Genomic DNA, 21,778 nt, shown 5'->3' on the forward strand with positions numbered 1-21,778 from the left:
TTTGAGAGACTTGAAGAAGCCTGAGCTTGACTAGGAAAGCTTGAAGAAGCTTGATTATGAAAGACTTGTAGAAGCCGAAGTTTGACTACGAAAGGCTTGAAGAACCCTAGAATTAAATAAAATATTTTTAAGACTTTTGAGCAATTATTACGGATATTCTTGAAGGAGATCTTTTAGTACATGGAAATGACATTTGGTTGTGTTTTGTTTATATTTTATTATAATTTAGGAGATTTGATATTTATTTAGTAGAAAAAATATTATCTTAAATTGATGAACATTCTTAATTTAGTTTAAAACCTATAGACATTAATGAATTTTATTATTTATTTTTAATTTGAGATTTAGAAGATTGAATTTGATTATTTACAGGAGAGAGATTTACGAAAAAGGAACCTAAGTTTAAGGTCATGGTGACCCTGAGTGCGGCGTGGTTTGGTCGAAACGGAAAAGGAGATCGGTGTTGTTATAGTGAAAGTTTTGGCCAACGATGATTATGGTTGTTTTGGTGGAGAAGAAGATGTTAGAATCAGTTTCATTTTTATCTGGCTGTGTCATCCCCTACTTCTATTTCTTTATATCTAATTAGGAGATATCACTAACATGGTGCACAACACTATGTCATAACTTTACAGCAAGAAATAAGAGTATCGGCAATTCCTTGACCATGCCTCATTACGTCAACCAAAATACATTCATAAGGTTTATCTATTTGATCATGTCATATGCCAAAAATAATTATAAGCATATACAAAATAATTAGAATGAATAAAAAAGAGTGCATAACTTACTTGATCATGACAACAGATTAGTTCTCCTTTTGCGTTCTACCTTGATGCAATTCTTCTCTTCTTGTATGCTTTCTTCCTCCATATCTTATTCTTCATTTTCTTTGCTTTCATGATGAAAACGTTAGGCGTGGGAAAAAAAGTCTTCCTAATCGAAGCATGGATCTTACAACCCTAGATTTAGTAACCAAAAAAATCAGAGACAAATAAAACAAGGAGAACACCAAACTAGTAATAGTTTGAAAGGGAAAAGAGTTATAACTTATCATCCATAAGAACCATATCTATGGAAAATGTGAGCTTGGATCCATATAAGCTCAGGCTCAATCATAAACGAATAACTTTCACAACAATGGTCTAAGTCTCCTTCGAGGGATTGATGGTTGTGAGATCGTCGATTTTACTAGCCATCACATAAAAAATATGATTTCAAAGGTTGAAGACAAAGAAAATTGTATAGGACATTGATGGTAATAAAATCACAGAAGGGGGGCTTAAATAGTTGAAGGTCACATGTAAGATGGAAAACAATGAAGAATTAGGGTTTTTCCTAAATAATGAAAAAGGAAGGGGAAGATTCAGTATCTTAGTATCTGATTAAAATTAAACAATAATGGTTAAAAACTCACGTGAAAATAAAAGGAGAAAAACCAGCTTATGTTTTAAAAACAAATTGCTTAAAAGGGCGGTAATTTTGCAAATGAAAAAGGAAGGAGAAGAGGAAGGGGAATTTTCAAATCAAATTTCTTAAACGGGGTGAAAATTTGCATATAAAAATAGAAGGATAAGAGTCAGCTTTTGTTATAAAAACAAATTTATTAATATGGGCAATAATTTGCATTCGAATAAGGAAGGAGAAGAGTAAATGACAATTTTAAAATCAAATTGCATAAAAGGTGATAATTTTGCAGATGAGAAAGGAAGGCAGGAGAAGAGTAAGTGACAGTTTTAAAATCAAGGCTTAATTGCACTTTTGGTCCCCAACTTTGGCCTTCCTGCAAAAATCGTCCCCAAACTTTAAAATTAGTAAAAAACGTCCCTAACGTTTACACCCGGTTGCAAAAATGGTTTTCCGTCCAATTCCATCCAATATTTAACGGAATATTCCTCAAAAAATTAATTAAAAAATTTAGTATCTGAAACATTCATCATCTTCATATTAAAAACCCAGAAATTCACAAACTCAAACTCAAATTCACAATCTTCCCAACAACAAACCCATATTAAATTCAACCACAAAAATTTCCAGAAATAACAGTCAATACTCCTTTTCCTCACCCAAATCCAAAAATTCAAAAATATTGTTCAGAGGTGGGGTTTTGACATGCACCAAAGAAGAGGAGGTGGGGTTTTGACCTGGAATTTTGACCCACCTCCATTGAACCCAAATCTGAATCTGCCATAGACCACCCCGCCGCTCCTCGTCGTCACCGTAGCACCACCGCCGCTCCTCTTTGAATCCTCCATCTCCATCTCTCTTCCTCCCTCGATCCTACTCTCTTTCTTTGTCTGTTTTTGTTTGGTTTGGAGTAGAGATGAAGAAGGCATAGGAGTAGATACGCGACGACGGTGGTCGGTGACTGAAGAGCTTCAACAGAGGTGGTGATGGTGCGGCGCTTCGTGGACTGGAGATCCACGTAAAGGAGGCGCTGCGAACCCAGAGGTGGTGGTGGCGGCGCGGTTTGGTGGTGATACTGCCAGATCTTGATTTTGAAGAAGAGGAGGAAGTGGTGGCAAATGGCTCTAGCGAAAGAAGGAAGTGGTTTCGAAGAAGAAGGTGGTGGTGGTGCTGGATCTAGATTCCCACATACCTGACCTGAAATCCTAAAAATGTACTCTAATTTCTTTGAGTGAAAGGAGAATGGAAAGGAATTGCTTTTTTATGTAGGGTGTTTGATGTTTTTTTTTAGGCTTAAAAGCTCATTTGGTCCCCCACGAATGCGATCTGTGCAAAAGTGGTCCCTAAACTATTTTTTTAGCATTTCTAATCCCACACATTTTGCTCCGTTAATATTGTTCGTCCCTCAACCCTTTTCCGTCAAATATTAACATTTTAAGCTTACGTGTCATCTTTTAATAATATTTTAATAGAGAAAATTAATAAAATAAAAAGTTATCACTCAATTAACAAAAAAAAGGAGGCTCTGCTAGCCAACGCAGGAAGATCCTCCTTCCACCCGCCACCTCCGTAAGCCAGCGCTGCCACGTCGACCACCGCTCTTTCTACTCCGTCCACCATGTCGTTCCGCCAGCGAGTTGCGCAACCCCTAGTTCTCCCTCTTATCCGCATCGTCTCTCTATTTAGTGACCCACTCAACACCCAGATCTGGTTCTGTGCTTCGCATGTGTCGTGCGTTTGGTCAAGTGCGATTGAGAGAGGCATTGCTTGAATTGGGGAGAGGTGCGATTTGAGTTCGCGATTCCGATATGCTATTTCTCGACCCGGAAACCTCAAGGTGCGATTCAAGCTACAAACCCAGAAATTGAGAAAGAAGCAGAAACATGATGATGTTGTTGTGGTTGGATCTTGGGCTATGCTTGCATGTAGATCTATTTTGTTTAAAGTGATAGATCTAACCCGATCTGCACCTTCAACAGCAAAAGGCTTAATCTATTGTTGTTAAAAGGTAGAGAGTTGGATCTGTTTGAACCTGTCATGTTTTCGTGATGCTTTCCCATCAAAGGCACGAAGGTTTTAAATAAGAAATGTAGGCAGGCTGCAAGTTAGCCTTACTGTCGTATGCTTGGCCCTAATGTCTCCTGGTTTGTCTTTCTCAATTAAACAATATTAACCCTTTTTATGCTGGTGTTGGGTCGTTAGTCATTATTCTACCTCTTACGTAATCTTGCTTAATGGGTGGTGGTGCTATTGATGTAAACTATTTGAACTCAATTTATGGAATTGTTATGGGTTTTAATTAAGAATGATAGTTTTAATTTGGGTTTTTAAAATATTTTTCTGGGATTTTGGGTTTGAAGGTGATGAAGATGATAGAGGAAGAAGTTGAAGATCATGTGTTTTGAAGATGAATATGAAGAACAAGATTGAATGTTTCTGGGTTTTTTATATTTATATTTTTAATTCACATGTGTGCCATCTTGCTTCGCCTCTCTCCTAATAAGCCTCCACGTCATTTAAAAATATGCCACATGGGAGAAAAACGTTAGAAAATTGACAGAAGGATCAACTATGATAACGGGAGATAACGTGGGGGACTGAAAATACTAAAAACATAGTTTAGGGACCACTTTTGCACAAAACGCATTCGTGGGGGACTAAATGTGCTTTTAAGCCTCTTTTTTATGTAAGGTGTTTGATGGTGACTGGGTTTGAGGAGATTGATTTTTTTTTTTTTTCTGAAATTTTTTCAGCTTTATGTTGAAGATGGTGATGAAGATGAACATTCATCAATTTTTAGGTTTTTGTTTTATTTTCTTATTTTTTTTAATTTTTATCCCAGAATTCGTTAAATATTGGATGGAATTTGACGGAAAACCAATTTTGCAACCGGGTGTAAACGTTAGAGACTTTTTTTTGCTAATTTTAAAATTTTGGGACAATTTTCGCAAAAAGGCTAAAGTTGGGGGATCAAAAATGAAATTAAGCCTAAAATCAAATTGCATAAATTGGGGCGGTTTGAAGAAGTACATAGAGAATGGTGGCTCAGATGAAGGAGAACTAATAAATTTCTTTATTTTTTTGAAATGTAAAATTCATTAACACTCATAATAATAATAATAATAATAATAATAATAATAATAATAATATGTGATGAAAATATTGAATTTCTGTAAAATAATTTATTTTCTTTGTTAAAAAATAAAAATAAAAATCAATAGCGACAGGTAGAAACAGCCTTTGTTTTGTCATAGAAAAAAAAAAAACAGCTTCTTACGCCGCCCGGTTTGTCTCTCTCTCTCTGCAAAACAAAACCCCTTGTTAATTCTCCATTCAAAATCTACCATGATCTTCAGATAGCTTCACATCATAGAACCAGAAAAAAGGTACCAACTCTTCAATCAAAATCTCGATTATTTCGCACTTTGATTCAATCTAACAGATACCCATGATTTCAATTTTATCAGGGTCTCTCTCAACCGTGAAGCAAAACCCTAACCGCTGAAGTTGGAACAAAGAAGGGGTATATGGAGAGCAGCAGTGGAAGACCGACCAGAAACGGCCGTGTGCCGCTATCGGAAGTGGTGGCGGATTGTGTCAAGCGGTGGTTCAAGGATACTCTCAAGGAGGCTAAAGGAGGGGATATTAATATGCAGGTTTTGGTGGGTCAGATGTACTGTACTGGCTATGGTGTTCCCAAAGATGCCCAGAAGGTAAAGGGTCTTGTTTGTTTTTACTTGGTACTTTGATTCAGTGTTCTTTGATTAATTTCAATTGGATTGGGGTTTGTTTGTTGTTTTTTGATTATTTGGATTCTCTAGTGCTTTGAAATTTCAATGTAGCTTGACCATAGAAGGGACAATTAAGTGTGTGTTTGAATTGCAGTTGAGTGTAACTTGAACGCGAGAAAGAACAATAAGTGTGTGTTTGGATTACAGTTGACCGTAACATGAATAACGTAAGTGGAATTTCATCCGAATTAATATGAAGAGTTTAATAATGCACTCGAGCTAACAGATATCTAAACATAGTTGAGCTGGTGACTATAAAAAAGATGAAGAAAACATTAAGTCCTTTCTAGGGTCTTAACACACACACAATGCTTACATGCCTGTTTGCTTATCTGGGGTGGATGTGATGGCTCCATTAGTCTTTCTGGCTTGCAATTGTAAGGTCATTTTGACTTGGGTGATGGCAGAGATGGGTGTAAATAGCTTCTATTGTATAATATATGGATTTCATGAACCAGTAGTTGAATAAAAAGAGTTATGATGTGATTATGGAGGATGAGTAATGTGTGGAGACTGTAGTGTGGATGTACTTGTCTTTTGGTTATGAATGCTGATGTTATTGGTTTTGAGATGAAGGGAAGAATTTGGCTGACTAAAGCATCAAGGGTTAGGTCTTCAGTTTGGAAAGTTGGTGATAAGCGTCCAGGTAAGCTTTCCCTTGTTGCTAGCAGCTTATCATCTTTCTTTTCCATTGTAATCTAGAGTGGCTGTTTTTTTTATCTGGTGAATTTGTGTTAGGTTATAATGCAAGTGATTCTGATTCCGATGATTTGGAGGAGGATTCTTAAGCATACAAATTTGGTTTCTTGTCTAAACTTTTTAAGGTGAGTTTATCCCAATCTCTGAAGACTGTCTTCATGTAGTTAGTGACTTTTTTGTACCAAAACCATTATCTAATGGAAAAATTTGAAGCTTTAGCTTTCAAGATGCATGGTTTATTCTTCCCTAGTTAAATTGATGTGTTTTTGTATCAGGCAACTAAATTTACTTCTGGCTTTGAAATGTTATATCCTATTTTCTTAATGTTGTGTATTTGTGTCATATATTGAGAAGGTGGGTTTATGTATTAATTCAATTGAGATTTGAAATTCGTATTCACCTAGGACAGATGTGATACACAATGTTGCAACAATGTGTATAACAACAAAACACAATCAGAGTACCAAAATTTAAATAAACAGTTAAACAAAAGCACACAACGAGTTGTTAACCCAGTTCAGTGAACATCACCTACGTCTGGAGGGCTTCAGCCCGAGAAAGATAATCCACTATAATAGTCAAGCACGTACAACAGGTTCACCAAGAAGAGGCACAGTTTTAAACCTTTCTACCTATTGCTACCAGTGGCTTAATACTTAAGTCTCCCCCTAAGTATGAGAACCCCTCCTCTCTTTCTCTCAATCACTGCCTCAGTGATCTCACTTGTCAAAAGCAATAACAAGTTTTGCTGAGACTAGCACTCAACTAAACATATCAACTTAGTACTTGCAATAGCACAGGAAGCACTAAGTTGTTACAATACTCACAACAGGACTCAAATAATAAACCCTAAGATCAATATCTCACGCTCAGAATCCCTGTATAGCTAGGGTTTGTAAGCTCCTTTATATAGACGTTCAAACGAGGCTTGGATCTTCAATGGGTCGCACGTCAAAGAGTCCACAAAAGCACTTATGGACTGAATCTTCAAGGAATCAAATCTTACCGGAATAAAATAACAGAACCAAGTAAATTGAAGTTCAAACTTTGAGATAGACTTGGTTCACACGTTATCAATCTTGTTACTTCAGCCAAGATTAAAACAAACACGCCTTCAGAAGATAAAACGCACAGCATAGAATAAATCTTCCGAGTCCCCATACAGTCAGCAACCCAACAAAAAACTTGATTTCAGCAATTGAACTACCAATATACGTAAACGCAACATGTTGCTCTAGATGTTGGAACATATGGTTGCACATCATGTTTTGAGCAAAATGCAGCCAATCAAGGCTTTGGAGTTTCCAAGAGCTTCTACATCTTCTTCTTTCGACCACTCTTCTTCGGGCTTCAATTCTTCTGTTGAAGTTCCTTCTTTAGATACTACCACTGGATGTTTCCCACCTTTGACAATTGCTTTCCATGTTTTGTTGTCCATAGATTTAAGAAAAACAACCATATGAGCCTTCCAATAATCATAGTTGGTACCATCCAATAAAGGTGGCCTAAGGAGTGATCCTCCTTCTTTAATGTTGTCCATGAAACCATAATACATATTCCCTGGAACTCACCTAAACAGAATAGGGTGCCTGCTCTGATGCCAATTGAAATTCGTATTCACCTAGGACAGATGTGATACACAATGTTGCAACAATGTGTATAACAACAAAACACAATCAGAGTACCAAAATTTAAATAAATAGTTAAACAAAAGCACACAACGAGTTGTTAACCCAGTTCGGTGAACATCACCTACGTCTGGAGGGCTTCAGCCCGAGAAAGATAATCCACTATAATAGTCAAGCACATACAAAAGGTTCACCAAGAACAGACACAGTTCTAAACCTTTCTACCTATTGCTACCAGTGGCTTAATACTTAAGTCTCCCCCTAAGTATGAGAACCCCTTCTCTCTTTCTCTCAATCACTGCCTCAGTGATCTCACTTGTCAAAAGCAATAACAAGTTTTGCTGAGACTAGCACTCAACTAAACATATCAAGTTAGTACTTGCAATAGCACATGAAGCACTAAGTTGTTACAATACTCACAACAGGACTCAAATGATAAACCCTAAGATCAATATCTCACGCTCAGAATCTCTGTATAGCTAGGGTTTATAAGCTCCTTTATATAGACGTTCAAACGAGGCTTGGATCTTCAATGGGCCGCACGTCAAAGAGTCCACAAAAGCACTTCTGGACAGAATCTTCAAGGAATCAAATCTTACCAGAATAAAATAACAGAACCAAGTAAATTGAAGTTCAAACTTTGAGATAGACTTGGTTCACACGTTAACAATTTTGTTACTTCAGCCAAGATTAAAACAAACACGCCTTCAGAAGATAAAACGCACAGCATAGAATAAATCTTCTGAATCCCCATACAGTCAGTAGCCCAACAAACAACTTGATTTCAGCGATTGAACTACCAACATACGTAAACGCAACATGTTGCTCTAGATGTTGGAACATATGGTTGCACATCATGTTTTGAGCAAAATGCAGCCAATCAAAAGAACTACAAGATTCCACCTTGACATCATCTTTTTAGCAACATGTGATTGATGAAATTTATGTTCTGAGATCCAGAAATGTGTCTGGCGTAATTAGGCATGTGATGTGATTTCACCACCTAAGATTTGAAGAGTAGTGCCTAGTCTACAGGGAAAGGGGTTTCAGGAATTGTAGATGCCAGCATTTTATATATTTTCTAGTATATCCTTCAACTTGAAAGGTTAACATGGCTTTCATGTTCTCTTTTATTTTGTGTGTTGTCCCCTTACTGAAGTCTCTTGCATGTATAATGGATATTATTAACCACATTTAAAAAATGAGGCATATTAAAGAATGTCAAGATCAGTGCTGTCAATTCCCAAATCCCGGATAGCTGAGCATAGCAGCTGACCCCAAAAATGCTATAGCGGTATAGCGGGATGTCCCGCTGCGCTAAATTTCTATATATTTAAATACTTTATACAATATACATTAATAAAAAGTAAAAAATACTCAAAACCTATCATATTCATAATTAATATTAGGAATTCACTTGTCACAATAAGATATTATACAAGTTTGACCAGTGAGAGATAATAAAGGAGTGAATAAAGTCAAAATAGAACCATTAAAACAAAGAAGACTAAAAAATAAGAACCATAAAAGAGACAAAATAAACAACAAAAGAAAGAAAAAAGGGGGAAGATAACTCTACTGAGGTGAGGAGAAAAAAGACTGTTGGGGGGCTGCAGATGATTACCGGAGCGTCGTCAATCTTTGTGCGGTGGCTGGATGGCTGTTGCTTGATTGGTGCAGAATGGCTAAGAAGCTAGATGACGTTATTGGGAAGGACAAATGTGCGAAGAAGAAAACAGAGTGTTTTTCATCAATTTTAAGGAAACCTAAAATTACCCTTCATTTATATTGACGGGAATCCCAATAATACGCCTAAAAGTTTACCCTAATCTTCGAACTGTGAGGGTAAGTTTGAGTTTTCCCTGTGTCTTCGTTATAGCGCCGTGAAGGCGTTGTGAAAACGGCTGCAATTTCAGCCGGGATGACCACGACATTAAACTACTCTGCTATGGGACTTGCTGTAGATGCTAGGGGCTGCTCCGCCCCACTCCACTGCGATAGCGCCGGTATCGCGCATTATTGACAAGCCTTAAGATGCCGAGCTTATCCATAATTGCTTTGCATCAAAGTTGATAGTAATCAACATTCTTTGAAAATAAAACTTTCCAATATATGGTTTAAAAGATAATAATACAAAGCAAATAGTTGAGTTTCATTCTTTCGCTGTGACTGTTTTTCTTTTTCTTTTTAACCTTCTAGAAGTTTTATAGGGTTTCGGCAAAAAATCCACTAAGTTTTCTAGTTAGATCGCTATCAGGGGCTGGGATCGGGGAGCATATTGACTTTGGGTCAAACTGCACTCAAATTGATCTTATTTGCACAATGTGAGAGGACTGCAATGGAGAACAACGTTGCCTTGTCCTTCATTGTCGATAAAAAATATAGTGGCAATGTCACCATGTCCAAATAAACCAGTTTCTGGTTGTGCCAAAGTCTAGTGGAGCAGTACAATAACATGTGGATATAATCTATTCTTTCACTTTTTAACATTTTGCAATGAAAGATGGAAAAGATTGAAATAATTATGTGGATATGAAAATATTTCTTAGCGTGCAGTGGAAACTGATAGGGTACAACAAGCTAGGTGGCCTTAAGACTGTTTTTACTGAGGTGAGCTAACGGATTTGTTGGAAGGGTTAACTACCCTGAGTGCATTGTAGTGTTTCACATTCATAACAGGCCATTCTTGATTGACATGTTAAACTACCCTTTCTGGTATCTTAGAACTCGGGTTTGACTTGACTCTACCGAAAAGCTAGCTTAGGGGTGAGGATTGTTGTACATTTTATATGGATTATTTCGGCCATAATAAATTTATCTTGTGCTCCTTTTGTTTTGTAGGTATGCTCGTGCTTCTTGATATCCCCATGGATGTTCTTCCCGTTTTACATTTGCTCTGAGAGCAATGCATGATTTGATACATTGTTTTTTCCAACCAAAAAGAAAAGGAATCTTATAACTTTTTGAGTGACTTGTTTGTAATTGAGGGTTTTTTTTATCCCTTCCATTGTTATATTACCATTTAATGCAAATAGGATAGGGATGTATATAGCTTTTTATTTTCTTAACATCATTCCGGAAGGCTAAAATCTCTAGAGTCCAGACTCGAGCAAAATTCAGGCATCCAAATGGTACTAACCTTCTAAATTTAGATTCCCATTTGTGTGGCTTTATGGCATGGGGTGAAACATTCTCATTTGTGTGGTTTCAGACATCACTTTGTGCATATTGGATTTTGGAATGATCGGTAGTGGCTGTCAAAAGAAAAGAATTGGATTTCAGACATCACCTTTTCATTGACTAACTTCAACTAATTAAATTGTTCAACAGTATTACTGACGCTTGTAGGTTCAAACATCATATTTATGAATCACTTCAGTTTAAATAATCAGCCCCTTGTTTTGTCAAATGATTGGTTGAGGGGAGCTTAATATTACATGGATGGGATATCGATATCCTACCTCAAAAGGGCAACACAATTGTTTGAGCTTTGGACATTGACGTTCTTATGGGGCTAACTGTGCTAATGAATTTTCATTTTTGCACTCACCAGACTTGAACCTAATACCATGCTTATGAAGAGTCAAACAGTTCAAATAGAACAAGGCTCTTTTAGTGATCAACGTATTAGTATTAATAAGTGTTAATAAGCTCTTTAAAACTTGATTTTATTAATGTATGAACAAGTGTTTATATGATAAGTGTTTCTTGACAAATAATGGCGGAATATGGTGGGATATGAGGAATATTGTGGCCATATGGCAGGATATCGATTGTGGCGGAAAGTCAAAAAACTGCTATGGCGGATATTTGACAACAATGAGTAAAAGTATGATGTTTTATCTCTACTTGTATAGTTTGGAGATAATTGTGAAAAGAAAAACAATCATACTTTTAATCATACTTTTATGTTGGAACAAAATTACCCCTGACGTTGAAAGTCATTCCATGCACGCGCGGTTAAAATACAAAATTACCGAACCCATTCCATGCATGCGAGGTTAAAATACAAAATTACCAAACCAGTAATTCTTCAGATAATGATTAATAATAATTACCAATGGCATGGATTGAATCATCTGTCCCCTAAGTAAAACCAGAATGGCAAACTAGTATAACACCACATGAATTTACCAAACCCACCACCCGTAATACGAATTGTTTTCAACGGTGGCTCTTGATTTTCATGAATTCTCTAGAAAACCAACAGAACCCAAATAGCACTTTAGTATTCATTCCACATAATTGGTACAGAAATTGGTCATATACTGTTTCTATGGATAATTATTATAGTACAAAAAAACATTTCTTCAAAGTGAAATGTAAAGTACCTATAAATCTATAATTTTGATATGGCACATTCCACTTAACCAGCTGAATCATACATGGGCGATATGCATGTTTGAAATTTCTTCTATAATGGATTCAAAAGTCTGAATCATTTATAGAGAGAAGTTTCTGTGAGTAGTTTCTGGTTTCCATAATTGATTCTGAGGAAAGAAAAACTACAAAGTCAAACATGCTAGATGTTCTCTACATACCATTTGTAGGTATCAACAAGCCCATCCTTGAGTGAGATTTTGGCAGTCCAACCCAGGCCTGCAAGCTTGGAGCTATCCATAAGCTTTCTTGGAGTCCCATCAGGCTTAGTAGCATCCCAAACAAGATCCCCTTCAAATCCCACCACTTCCTTCATCAGTTCAGCTAATTCCTTAATAGTAACTTCCTTTCCACTCCCTACATTCAAATGCTCAATTCCACTGTACTTCTCCATCATAAAAACAACCGCGTCTGCCAAATCATCAACATGCAAAAACTCCCTCAGTGGACTCCCTGTACCCCACACCACCACCTCCTTGGCACCTTTGACCTTTGCCTCATGAAACCTTCTCATCAATGCAGGTAAAACATGTGAATTCTCAGGATGAAAATTGTCATTCGGTCCGTATAAGTTGGTTGGCATCCCTGAAATTGCATCCCACTTATACTGAATTCTGTAAGCCTGGCACATTTTGATCCCAGCAATCTTGGCAATCGCATACCATTCGTTTGTGGGCTCTAAGGGGCCCGTAAGCAAAGCATCTTCTGGGATAGGTTGGGGTGCGAATTTGGGGTAAATGCAAGAGGAACCCAAAAACAAAAGCTTCTTAGCACCATGGCGATAAGCAGAATCAATGATATTGGTCTGGATTTGGAGATTGATGGCAATGAAATCAGCAGGGTAGGTATTGTTGGCATGGATACCACCAACTTTGGCTGCAGCTACAATGACAAACTCAGGCTTCGTAGTGGCAAAGAAGGCTTCAACATCAGCTTGGCTCGTGAGATCAAGCTCAGCATGAGATCTCAAAATTAGATTAGTAAACCCAAGTTGGGTCAGCCTGCGAACAATGGCTGAGCCAACAAGACCCCGGTGACCAGCAACGAAAACCTTAGCAGATTTATCAGCTAGAAATGAATTTGATAACAATGCAGCTGCAAATGCACAAAAAGAAAAAAAAAATCACAAATTGAGATATTCAAAATCCACAAACGATTTTTCTTTCATTTTGGCAATAAGTTTTGCCAGAATGAGTTAGCATTGTTATTGTTATTGACACTTGGACTATAATCTCCCCTCATCTAATAAACAACTTTGAATCTAGTCAAATTGTAATCGAATTCATTCAAACTTTACTGCTGAGTAGCATTACTAATCTAAAAATTTAGACTATGATTGAATAATCAATGACATAAGTGTTAAGCGCTGACACTTCGAGTTTGAGACAAAAAGTGAACGAAACTCTACTTATGAATTGAAATGAAAATTCATTCATGTAGCACTTAACCGGTATCCGAACACACACTAAGAGATTCAAATCAGAATAATTACCATTGATTTCATGGTTTCCCATTTTTGGTGCTTGAAGCAAGGCTAGTTCGAGCTTTCAATCCCCAAATCAAACCCTGAAACGAGTCATTGACACAGAACCACAGAATGAACAAGTTAACAATAAAGAACAAAGCAACGCAACAAGTTACCAATTGACAAACAGCATCTTCCGATTCGCATTTCAAACGTGAATGAGAACCCACTTCCAAAACGACGAATTGAGACATGGGGTGCAGGAAAAATCGAAAATTTACCTCGAATTCGAAGCGAACCAAATGAACTTTCCAAAAGCTCTTATTATTGAGAGTTTGAAACGAATGAATGAATGGGTTTGCGCCTTGCGGGTAATGGCGGATTCGACCCACCGGCGGAGCCTGAATTGAACTCCGGTGACTACGACGGTGGTAGCTCAGATCTGAGGGATACCGGTGAGATCAGATCACAATCTCTTGTGTTTTCCTCCTCCTCTCACTTTTCTCACTGTGTGCTACATAACACTGTTGCATATATTAGTTACTAAGTAAATCCAATAATTTTAATAAATATAAATAAGTTAGATAATTGTAAAATAATCAAATAATATTACGTAGATATTTATTAATTTTTAACATTTTAATGTATTTTAAAAAATTAAATATGTGTATAAAATTATTTATAACATCATTATATATTAAGTTCTCAAAATGCTAGTCAAGATTGATTTTGAAGGATTAGTCTCATGTCTAACGGTCGTAGGGATAAATTGGGAAATCAAATCTTCTTTTTTTTTTCTAGAAAATTAAATATTAAGCACTAATGTAACTTATATGATAACTAGTATCTTTTACCCGTGCGATGCACGGGGGATATTCATTTTTGTTTTTTTAAAGATATTTTATGGATTAAAAGAATAATGTTTATTTTAAATATAAAATTTTAAGGTTTTTTTTTGTACTAATTGTTTGTTTTTGTTTTTTTGAGTTGCTCTTTTTTTTAATCATTTGTCTTTGTTTTCCTAAATGCTCGATTTATGATTTTTTTTATATTTATTAAATAGTTTCTTACAGGTAGTTGAAGTAACATATATGTGCTAAAAATATACATGAATTCATTTTTTTTTTGTAATTAGAATAATTACATTAAAATAAAACTAAGAATGTATTGATCCACATTTCCTGACATTGCGAAAGAATTCTTAGTGAACTATATTTGAAGTACTATGAGAATTGTGTCATCACTATCACAAATGAGGTTTTTTAATCCTCTACGACGCATGACTCTAGAGAATGCTACATATAGTTGGGCATGTTGAAACACTGATTTTGGCTAATATATCTCCACCTTTTTTAATGATTGTCTTGACTTTTGTTTATTGTCGTGACAAAAGAGAGTGTTATAGGAAATTGTCTCCTTTGAAATTTAAAAGGACTTCTCCTATCTGGTGGAAACTATTTGTCTGACATTTGCTTCCAAAACATGTTCCCATTTGAGTAATAATCAAACGTGTGTCATTACACGTTCCAACTGATTGGTCAATATTTCTTAGAAGCATTACGGGAGCACTAATTTTGAGCCTTAATTGATGATTAGACAAACCTGAAGAGTTAATTGTGTTTAAAACTTTGATGTGTTGATAACATCTAGGCTGTCATAATTGTTGTAAGATGACCAATTTAGATCACAATTTACTTTTAAAATTATAATTAAAATTTAAAATAATCTATATATTTACTTTCAAAAAAATTGCTTAATAATCAATTTAATTCACAATTTAAATCAAAATAATCTATACATTCATTATTAAATGAGAAATAATCTAAAATAAAAGAGAAATAATCTATATATTAAAAATAATTAATTCTAATTGGTTTAAAATTTAAATAATAAATTATCTATATATTTACTTTTAAAATAGATATATTTTCAAATTCAAATTAAATTAGATGAGAATTTACTTTTAAAATCAATGTAAATTAGTGTTTTGAGCTAAGCGAAATAATAATGTACGCGGGGTGATTATGGACACTTTAAAGTGAAATAATCATGCATTTCTTAACATACCCATTATCATAAAGGGTGTTTCATATTCCATAAAAAAAAATAGAGGGTGTTTCATATAACTCATATTAAATAAGGGTGTTTCAGTCAAATTATAACATTAATTAATGAACTCTTAAACTTCGTGCATACAATTAAACTACAATAGTTTTAGAACGGAGGGAGTAATTAAAAGTTATTATTTCTGTGTGAGGTTTAAATTGTCTTTAAAGGAAAATCAGTTGAAAAACAAATAATTTCAGCCGTTACACTTTTTGAAAACGAATAGCTTGGCTATCATATACTCCATCCGTTTCATAATAATTGTTCACTTATGAAGAAAAAGTTTGTTTCACAATAGTTGTCCACTTAGAATTTCAATAGAACATTAATTGATGTTTTTACATATAATGCCCATATGAGAAGAATAAATGAAGAGTTAACGATATTAAAAAGTAGAGAAACAAATTATATGTTTTAAAAAGTTAACGATATTAACTGCATTTCTTAATATTTTGAAACGAAGAGAGTATTATGCATGATTCTTCCATTCTTTATTCTTATGATTCGTCATTAACCTTCAATTAATTTACAACATTATCTCAATAATTTTTTCAATTACTCAATTTTTTATTTATAAAAATGATAGAATAAAGAGAAAACACCTCATAGTGGCATGCATGTTGGGGTGGCCGGCAAAGGCTCACTCATAGGTAGGAGCACTGATGGATCTCTCCGAGGAGGGTTGCCCACCAGCTGAGATTTGCCAACCCGAGGGGAATTCGAACCCCCAATCTATGGGGAGGTGAGATTTAAATCTAGAACCTAAAGTCAGTTCAGTTGTGTGAACCCATATTGACATTACTCAAATTAAAATATAAATTGGGATGCCAATTTCTTGTTTCAGTTTCAATATGTTTAAATTTTCCCAAAAACAGTTTCCATAATTTTTTTTAAAGCTCCATAACATTAAAATTCTCATTTATTATGCTTAAATTGAAAAAACAATATTTAGAACCACAAAAGGACAACGAAAGCCCAAAGAGTACAACTTGAACCAAAAATTTGATGTCTATAGTACTAACCAATTCAATTTATAAAATCCAAAATCCAAAATTATAATCACTCCAAAAAAATATAACAAAATAAAAATAAAGCATCAAAGCAAAGCATGAAAGATTCAAACACTAACTCATGTGTTCTTAGTGGCCCTTACATGAAGTTCATGAGCATTACACCTAGACCGTAAGCCAGTACTGACTCCTTCTACCCAATTCAGCAATTAGAAGAATTCATAACATCCGCTACCGAGGTGTCGTTCCTTTGTTTCTTTGTTGTTCGCTTACAATCCACTAAAACTGGACGATACTAACGTTTTAATGTAACGCTCAGATTCAGAATTCATATGACATGGGGATGGACGATGTTAACGTTCCAATGTCAAGGATGATGAAAAAAATATGTGAACCAAAAGGTGGAAAAATAACAATAGGCAAGAATTAATATAACAATTGCAAAAATCACTAACGAAAATATCATATACAAAAATCACTCTAACAATTGAAGGACACATGATAAATTTTCAAGGACATTGGAAATTGGCAAATTGGTTTCCAAGTCCTGTAACGCGTTTAGGCCCATGATGTTACTCATACATGTTCAACAATTAACTGTGCATCCAATTTAATTTGAATTCAGTCATTCACTCATTCCTCATAATCATAACTATCATCTGCCGTTCAATCTGAATTCTAAAAAGCTTTTAACGTGTTGAACTACTCTGTCATTCTTTCACTCACATGTGCTGTGTTCGCCATACAAAATCTGAAAAGGAAATGCAAGTTGCAAAGTTATCTCATATTTAAGGGAAGTAAATAAATAGCCAAATGGAGAAGTTTTATCTCCCCGGCTGGAACAGTGTCATGAATGAAGAAGTTTCGGGGAGGGTGAAAAAAGGGTTGTAGAAAGTAGAAAAAGAAAAAATTATTAAGGACTTAGAAGTGAATGGTGATTGCAAAGCAATAAAAACATTATTCAGAAATCAAAGAACCATGAGAGAGCAAATAAGAATTGTCATGTTCGGAGCACTGTGAAGAGAAGAAAGTGGATACAGGTGGGTGAGAGAAACAGTAACAAAAGAGATTTTGCTAAATTGATCCAATAACATACCAACCTGGAACAACAAAAAGTGCTTAAGACCATGATTCTTATCTGCTATATTTAGATTTTAGAGGAATATGAACATAAGAGTGGTTGTGAAATTTCGTAAAACAAAGAGAAAAAATAGTAAGTTCACCGTTCCATAACCAACATTGCAGCATAAAAACAAAACAGTTTGTCAAAAGCATAAGAAATAAATAACAGCTCTTCATCCGATGCGATGAGAGGAGCGAAGGGGAGGGGCGAACCATTTGCCTGGCTTTTTGGGAACATCTTCCATAAAATTCTACTCTCTATTTCCAGCAGAAGGTACATCGTTGGCGTTAGAAAAAATTCATAAAAGACAAACAATTCACTCATAAAAGTAGTAGAATACTGATGAAACTTAAAATTTCAAAAAATGGCATGCCATAATATAGCTCCACAAAAGTAAGATGTTAACATGACATGCTCCCCATAAAAAATTCAGCCAAGAAAAACATAAAAGAAGAGAAAATAGTGCTTTGGTTCCACAAAGGAATGACATGAAGGAAGGTTCAAAGGGAGGTTAACAGCATAAGCTCTACCTGGCATTATTTGCGGCGTGAAAGAAGCAACCAAAGTCCAAATGGTTTGTAACGGATAAAATCAGAATAGTGATTATCCACCTGAAATTAAGGGTGAAAGTGGAAAGGGGCATAGAAAGAGAAGAAACACTTGCAGAATTGTAAAGCGGCAAATGGTTTCAATTTCAGACACAATAGTTGCGAAGGAACACAGCGAAGAACAACAAACACAGTGAGGGAAGAAAGACAAAATATGTACTGCACATAAAAACAGAGGAAAATAAGTTTTACTCACTTCAATTTTGGTTGGAAATTTCTGAAAATTCCCAGAGAAGCACAAACAGAACAATGAAGCATCGAATAAGGGAAGAACAAAAGAAAGTGATCCAATATATATGTGCTACAAATGGAAACAAAGGAAAATCAAGAGAAGGAAATCCTATAAATAATAAAAAGCACATGGAATAGCAGACCTTATACTTTAGATTCAGTACTTCATGCTCACATTTGCTAGCCACAAATGATACTTTATCGATGAAAGCTTCAACATTGACTGCGCTATCACCCTCAAGGTTAATCGATCTATCTCACCTTCATCATTCAGATTTAAAAGGTATAATATCAATCAAAACCAAAGAAAGAAATAGATAAGATTGTAGGCTACCTTCATCAACAAATATGCATAAAATCAGTTGTGTAGAAACAGGAAACAAAACAAAAAAATAGAAAGGAGAGGACAATAGATAATGCAGAAGGCAGGCACCAAAGAAGGTAATAGAGAGAACATTAGCAGAGTTACAATTACGACATCATCATGTTTATCATCGAATCAGTGAAGAAGGGGTGTGGCAATAGGATCAAGTTTTCTACTATCTGTCAGAATAAAATTATCAAAAAAATTGGGGAAAATTATCAAAAGAAATTATTAGATATAGACCTGAGGCAAAAAATGAAGAGGTTTAAGAAACTGAATATGATTCTAATGGATATTGGGTAAACCTTGAAAGACTCATTAATGATAGTTTTATTTTCTCTTAATTATTTGACATCAATATTTCTCATACTCTCTCTAGTGCATATAAAGCCATCTAGTTGTCAAATAAATGATGTTGAGAATATTTGACAGCATCCTTGCAAAGCTGAAGGCATATGTCAGAAAATTGTTCAAAGCCTTGGCTGGGGAGCTAAGTGATGCCAAAAATGCAGCATGTTGACCACACATCTCTTCTGCATTACTTATAAATAAATTTGGAAACCCATCAGCAAAAGACCTGGATAAGCATAAAATTTTGTAGGGGATCATAGTTCCAAATACTCTACCATATGAGTTCATCTCTGATATCATAGTTCCAAATACTCTACCAAAATCTACCCTTTCAAAGTGTCATCACTAAAGACTAAATATTAGCATTATGTAAATATTACGAAGAAAATTATTAACCTTGTTTAGTAGAGTTTGGTGTACATGCAGATATGTTCATCTCTTGAGAACCTGAGACATGAAACAACACAACATATGTACTTTGAGATAAGATAAGAAAAACTGACCAATGTGTGAGTATCAAATAGGAGACCTTAATCGAACACAACAAACTTGGGTTGGAAGCAACTTTGGATATTTTCTTTACTTGTGTAGCAGCAGGCTTCACACTGCGATTATGATTTGATAAAACAAACAATGAAAGCTGAAATTAAATTTATGAACAAATAAACAATGCCGCAATAAGGGAAACCAAAGAACAGTTCAGTATGCCAACACGGTTCAAAAAACAAAAATAATGATCAGCCTGCTGAAACATGAATGTATCAGAAGTCATGGTAAGCAACTGTATCTGAATCAAGAGAAATCGCATAAGGTGAAACGGATGCCAAAGAAAACGTTGAACCATGGCATTAATAGAATTTGAAAATTACATACCTGTTGTGCTGCGTTATCAACCTGCTCTGAATCTACATGGATATAAAATAGACATAAATCTTCCTGTAGAGTGCAAAGGGGTATCATCCTTTTTCCAATCAATTGTTTGTTCATTTTTTTCCTAGGAGGGTTCTTACTGGTGCAGCCATATTGAATTCACCTCCCTGAAAATTTCCTCTTTTTATGCTAATTCACATATCAGTAGAACCTTTTTTTTTTCACAAACCTGATGCTTCCCAAATAGAGAGCAAGGAAATTGTTTGTGCAGGTAAAGGAAAATTCAATGAACAAAAGAGGCAGAAAAAGTTACGTGAAAAGGGCAAGGTCTGCTTCATCTCCTCTACCGTGTTGGTGGTAACTTCGAGCGAATCAAGCAGAGAGCGAGGCAGCTTCAACACAGTGCATATGAAAGACCTGCTCCTCCATGTCCAACTCCTCGCCGATTTAATTAAGCTGAAATTTCAAATCAGGGTTTAGGAGTCACATAACAACGAAAAAAATACAGAGCGGTTGGAAATTCACACTGCAGGTTGATGTTACAGGGATAGCAACTCAAGCGACCATTAATTGCAAACGAAACATGGCAAGCGCAGGCGAACATGAAGGGCGACATTTTGTTACAGCTTGAAACTCTGAAAGTGGGACAATCCAACAAAAGGGGGAATGCCTACAGAGATCTAACCTGGCTACGGCGAAGGAGACATCTCAACGGGGTGGAGTGGACAGCGATTTGGTGATAAAAGCGGCGGAGGAGCATATGGGAGAGTTGAGTCCTCTGCCGGAACCTATCTCTCTGATGCAGCGGACATATAAGGGTTTTCATCGTTCCCTTATTACTGAAAAAGAATGAATGAGGGTAGAAGAAGTGGTGGAATGGAAACTGAAGCCTTGCAGAATCAAAACGTAAGCATCTGAAGAGGTGGTAGAAATAAAACAGAAATCCTAATTCTAGAGCGAATGTGAGAGGGCAAAGACCAGAAGATGACAACCGTAAAGATTAAGGCAATGGACGGCTGAGATTGAGTTCCATTTTAATTATTTCAAGATTGACTGAAATATCCATGGTAAAATTGTAGTTCATGTGCATTAATATATTGAATTACTGATTTGCCCTTAAGGCTGCAAATACTCTTCCTTTATATAGTTTATAGATAGATAGATAGATAGATAGATAGATAGATAGATAGATTTATAGATAGATAGATAGATAGATAGATTTATAGATAGATAGATAGATAGATAGATAGATAGATAGATAGATAGATAGATTTCTTCTTTCATGAATAAATTAATATGAGAAATGATATCAAATTTGGAACCAAAATAACTGCTTGTTTTATGACATTATTATGTTTTTTTTTCCGATTGTAGTTGTACTGTTATGCTATGTTTTACTTATCTGGAAGAGTTTGTTCCCATTTTTCCTTATCATTAGTAAATGAATCTTTTGCTGTAAAAAAAAAATATTATGTTTTGGAATACTTTTGTCTACTGAATTTAGAATTTACTCGATTCAAACATTCACTATCTCCTTTATTTTCTTTTTTGGGCTAGGATAATTGTTTAAGGATTGTTGTTTTTAAAAATAGACATGCATCACCTCATCGGTCTCAGTGGAGCATGGCCTAGAATGATGGCGAGGATGTAGTGGTGCTAGTTGCAAGTTTTGGGGTATGTATAGAAGACACTTCGACACCCAAGTCAGTGCGTGAGTGAGGAGAAAATCATAAGGCTTTGGAAGA

The 21,778-nt window shown here is 35.5% G+C and overlaps 2 protein-coding genes across 2 annotated transcripts; one reads left to right on the top strand and one right to left on the bottom strand.

The window, feature by feature from the left end:
• The first annotated feature begins 4,635 nt into the window (after positions 1 to 4,635).
• On the top strand, positions 4,636 to 10,721 carry LOC130722503 (uncharacterized). Its single transcript, XM_057573247.1, has 5 exons — positions 4,636 to 4,793; positions 4,875 to 5,120; positions 5,775 to 5,844; positions 5,937 to 6,022; positions 10,367 to 10,721. Exons 2-4 carry the CDS (start codon positions 4,935 to 4,937, stop codon positions 5,984 to 5,986), a joined length of 306 nt encoding a protein of 101 aa, XP_057429230.1. The 5' UTR covers positions 4,636 to 4,793; positions 4,875 to 4,934; the 3' UTR covers positions 5,987 to 6,022; positions 10,367 to 10,721.
• A 962-nt stretch (positions 10,722 to 11,683) lies between these two features.
• LOC130722502 (putative GDP-L-fucose synthase 2) lies at positions 11,684 to 13,890 on the bottom strand. Its single transcript, XM_057573245.1, has 3 exons — positions 13,652 to 13,890; positions 13,398 to 13,471; positions 11,684 to 13,000 (listed from the first exon to the last, which is right to left on the bottom strand). The coding sequence occupies exons 2-3, from the start codon at positions 13,417 to 13,419 to the stop codon at positions 12,048 to 12,050; spliced, it is 975 nt and encodes a 324-aa protein (XP_057429228.1). The 5' UTR covers positions 13,420 to 13,471; positions 13,652 to 13,890; the 3' UTR covers positions 11,684 to 12,047.
• Between the last annotated feature and the right edge of the window lie 7,888 nt (positions 13,891 to 21,778).

Source organism: Lotus japonicus, chromosome 6 (assembly GCF_012489685.1).
Source record: "Lotus japonicus ecotype B-129 chromosome 6, LjGifu_v1.2".
In the NCBI taxonomy this organism is placed as follows: domain Eukaryota; kingdom Viridiplantae; phylum Streptophyta; class Magnoliopsida; order Fabales; family Fabaceae; genus Lotus; species Lotus japonicus.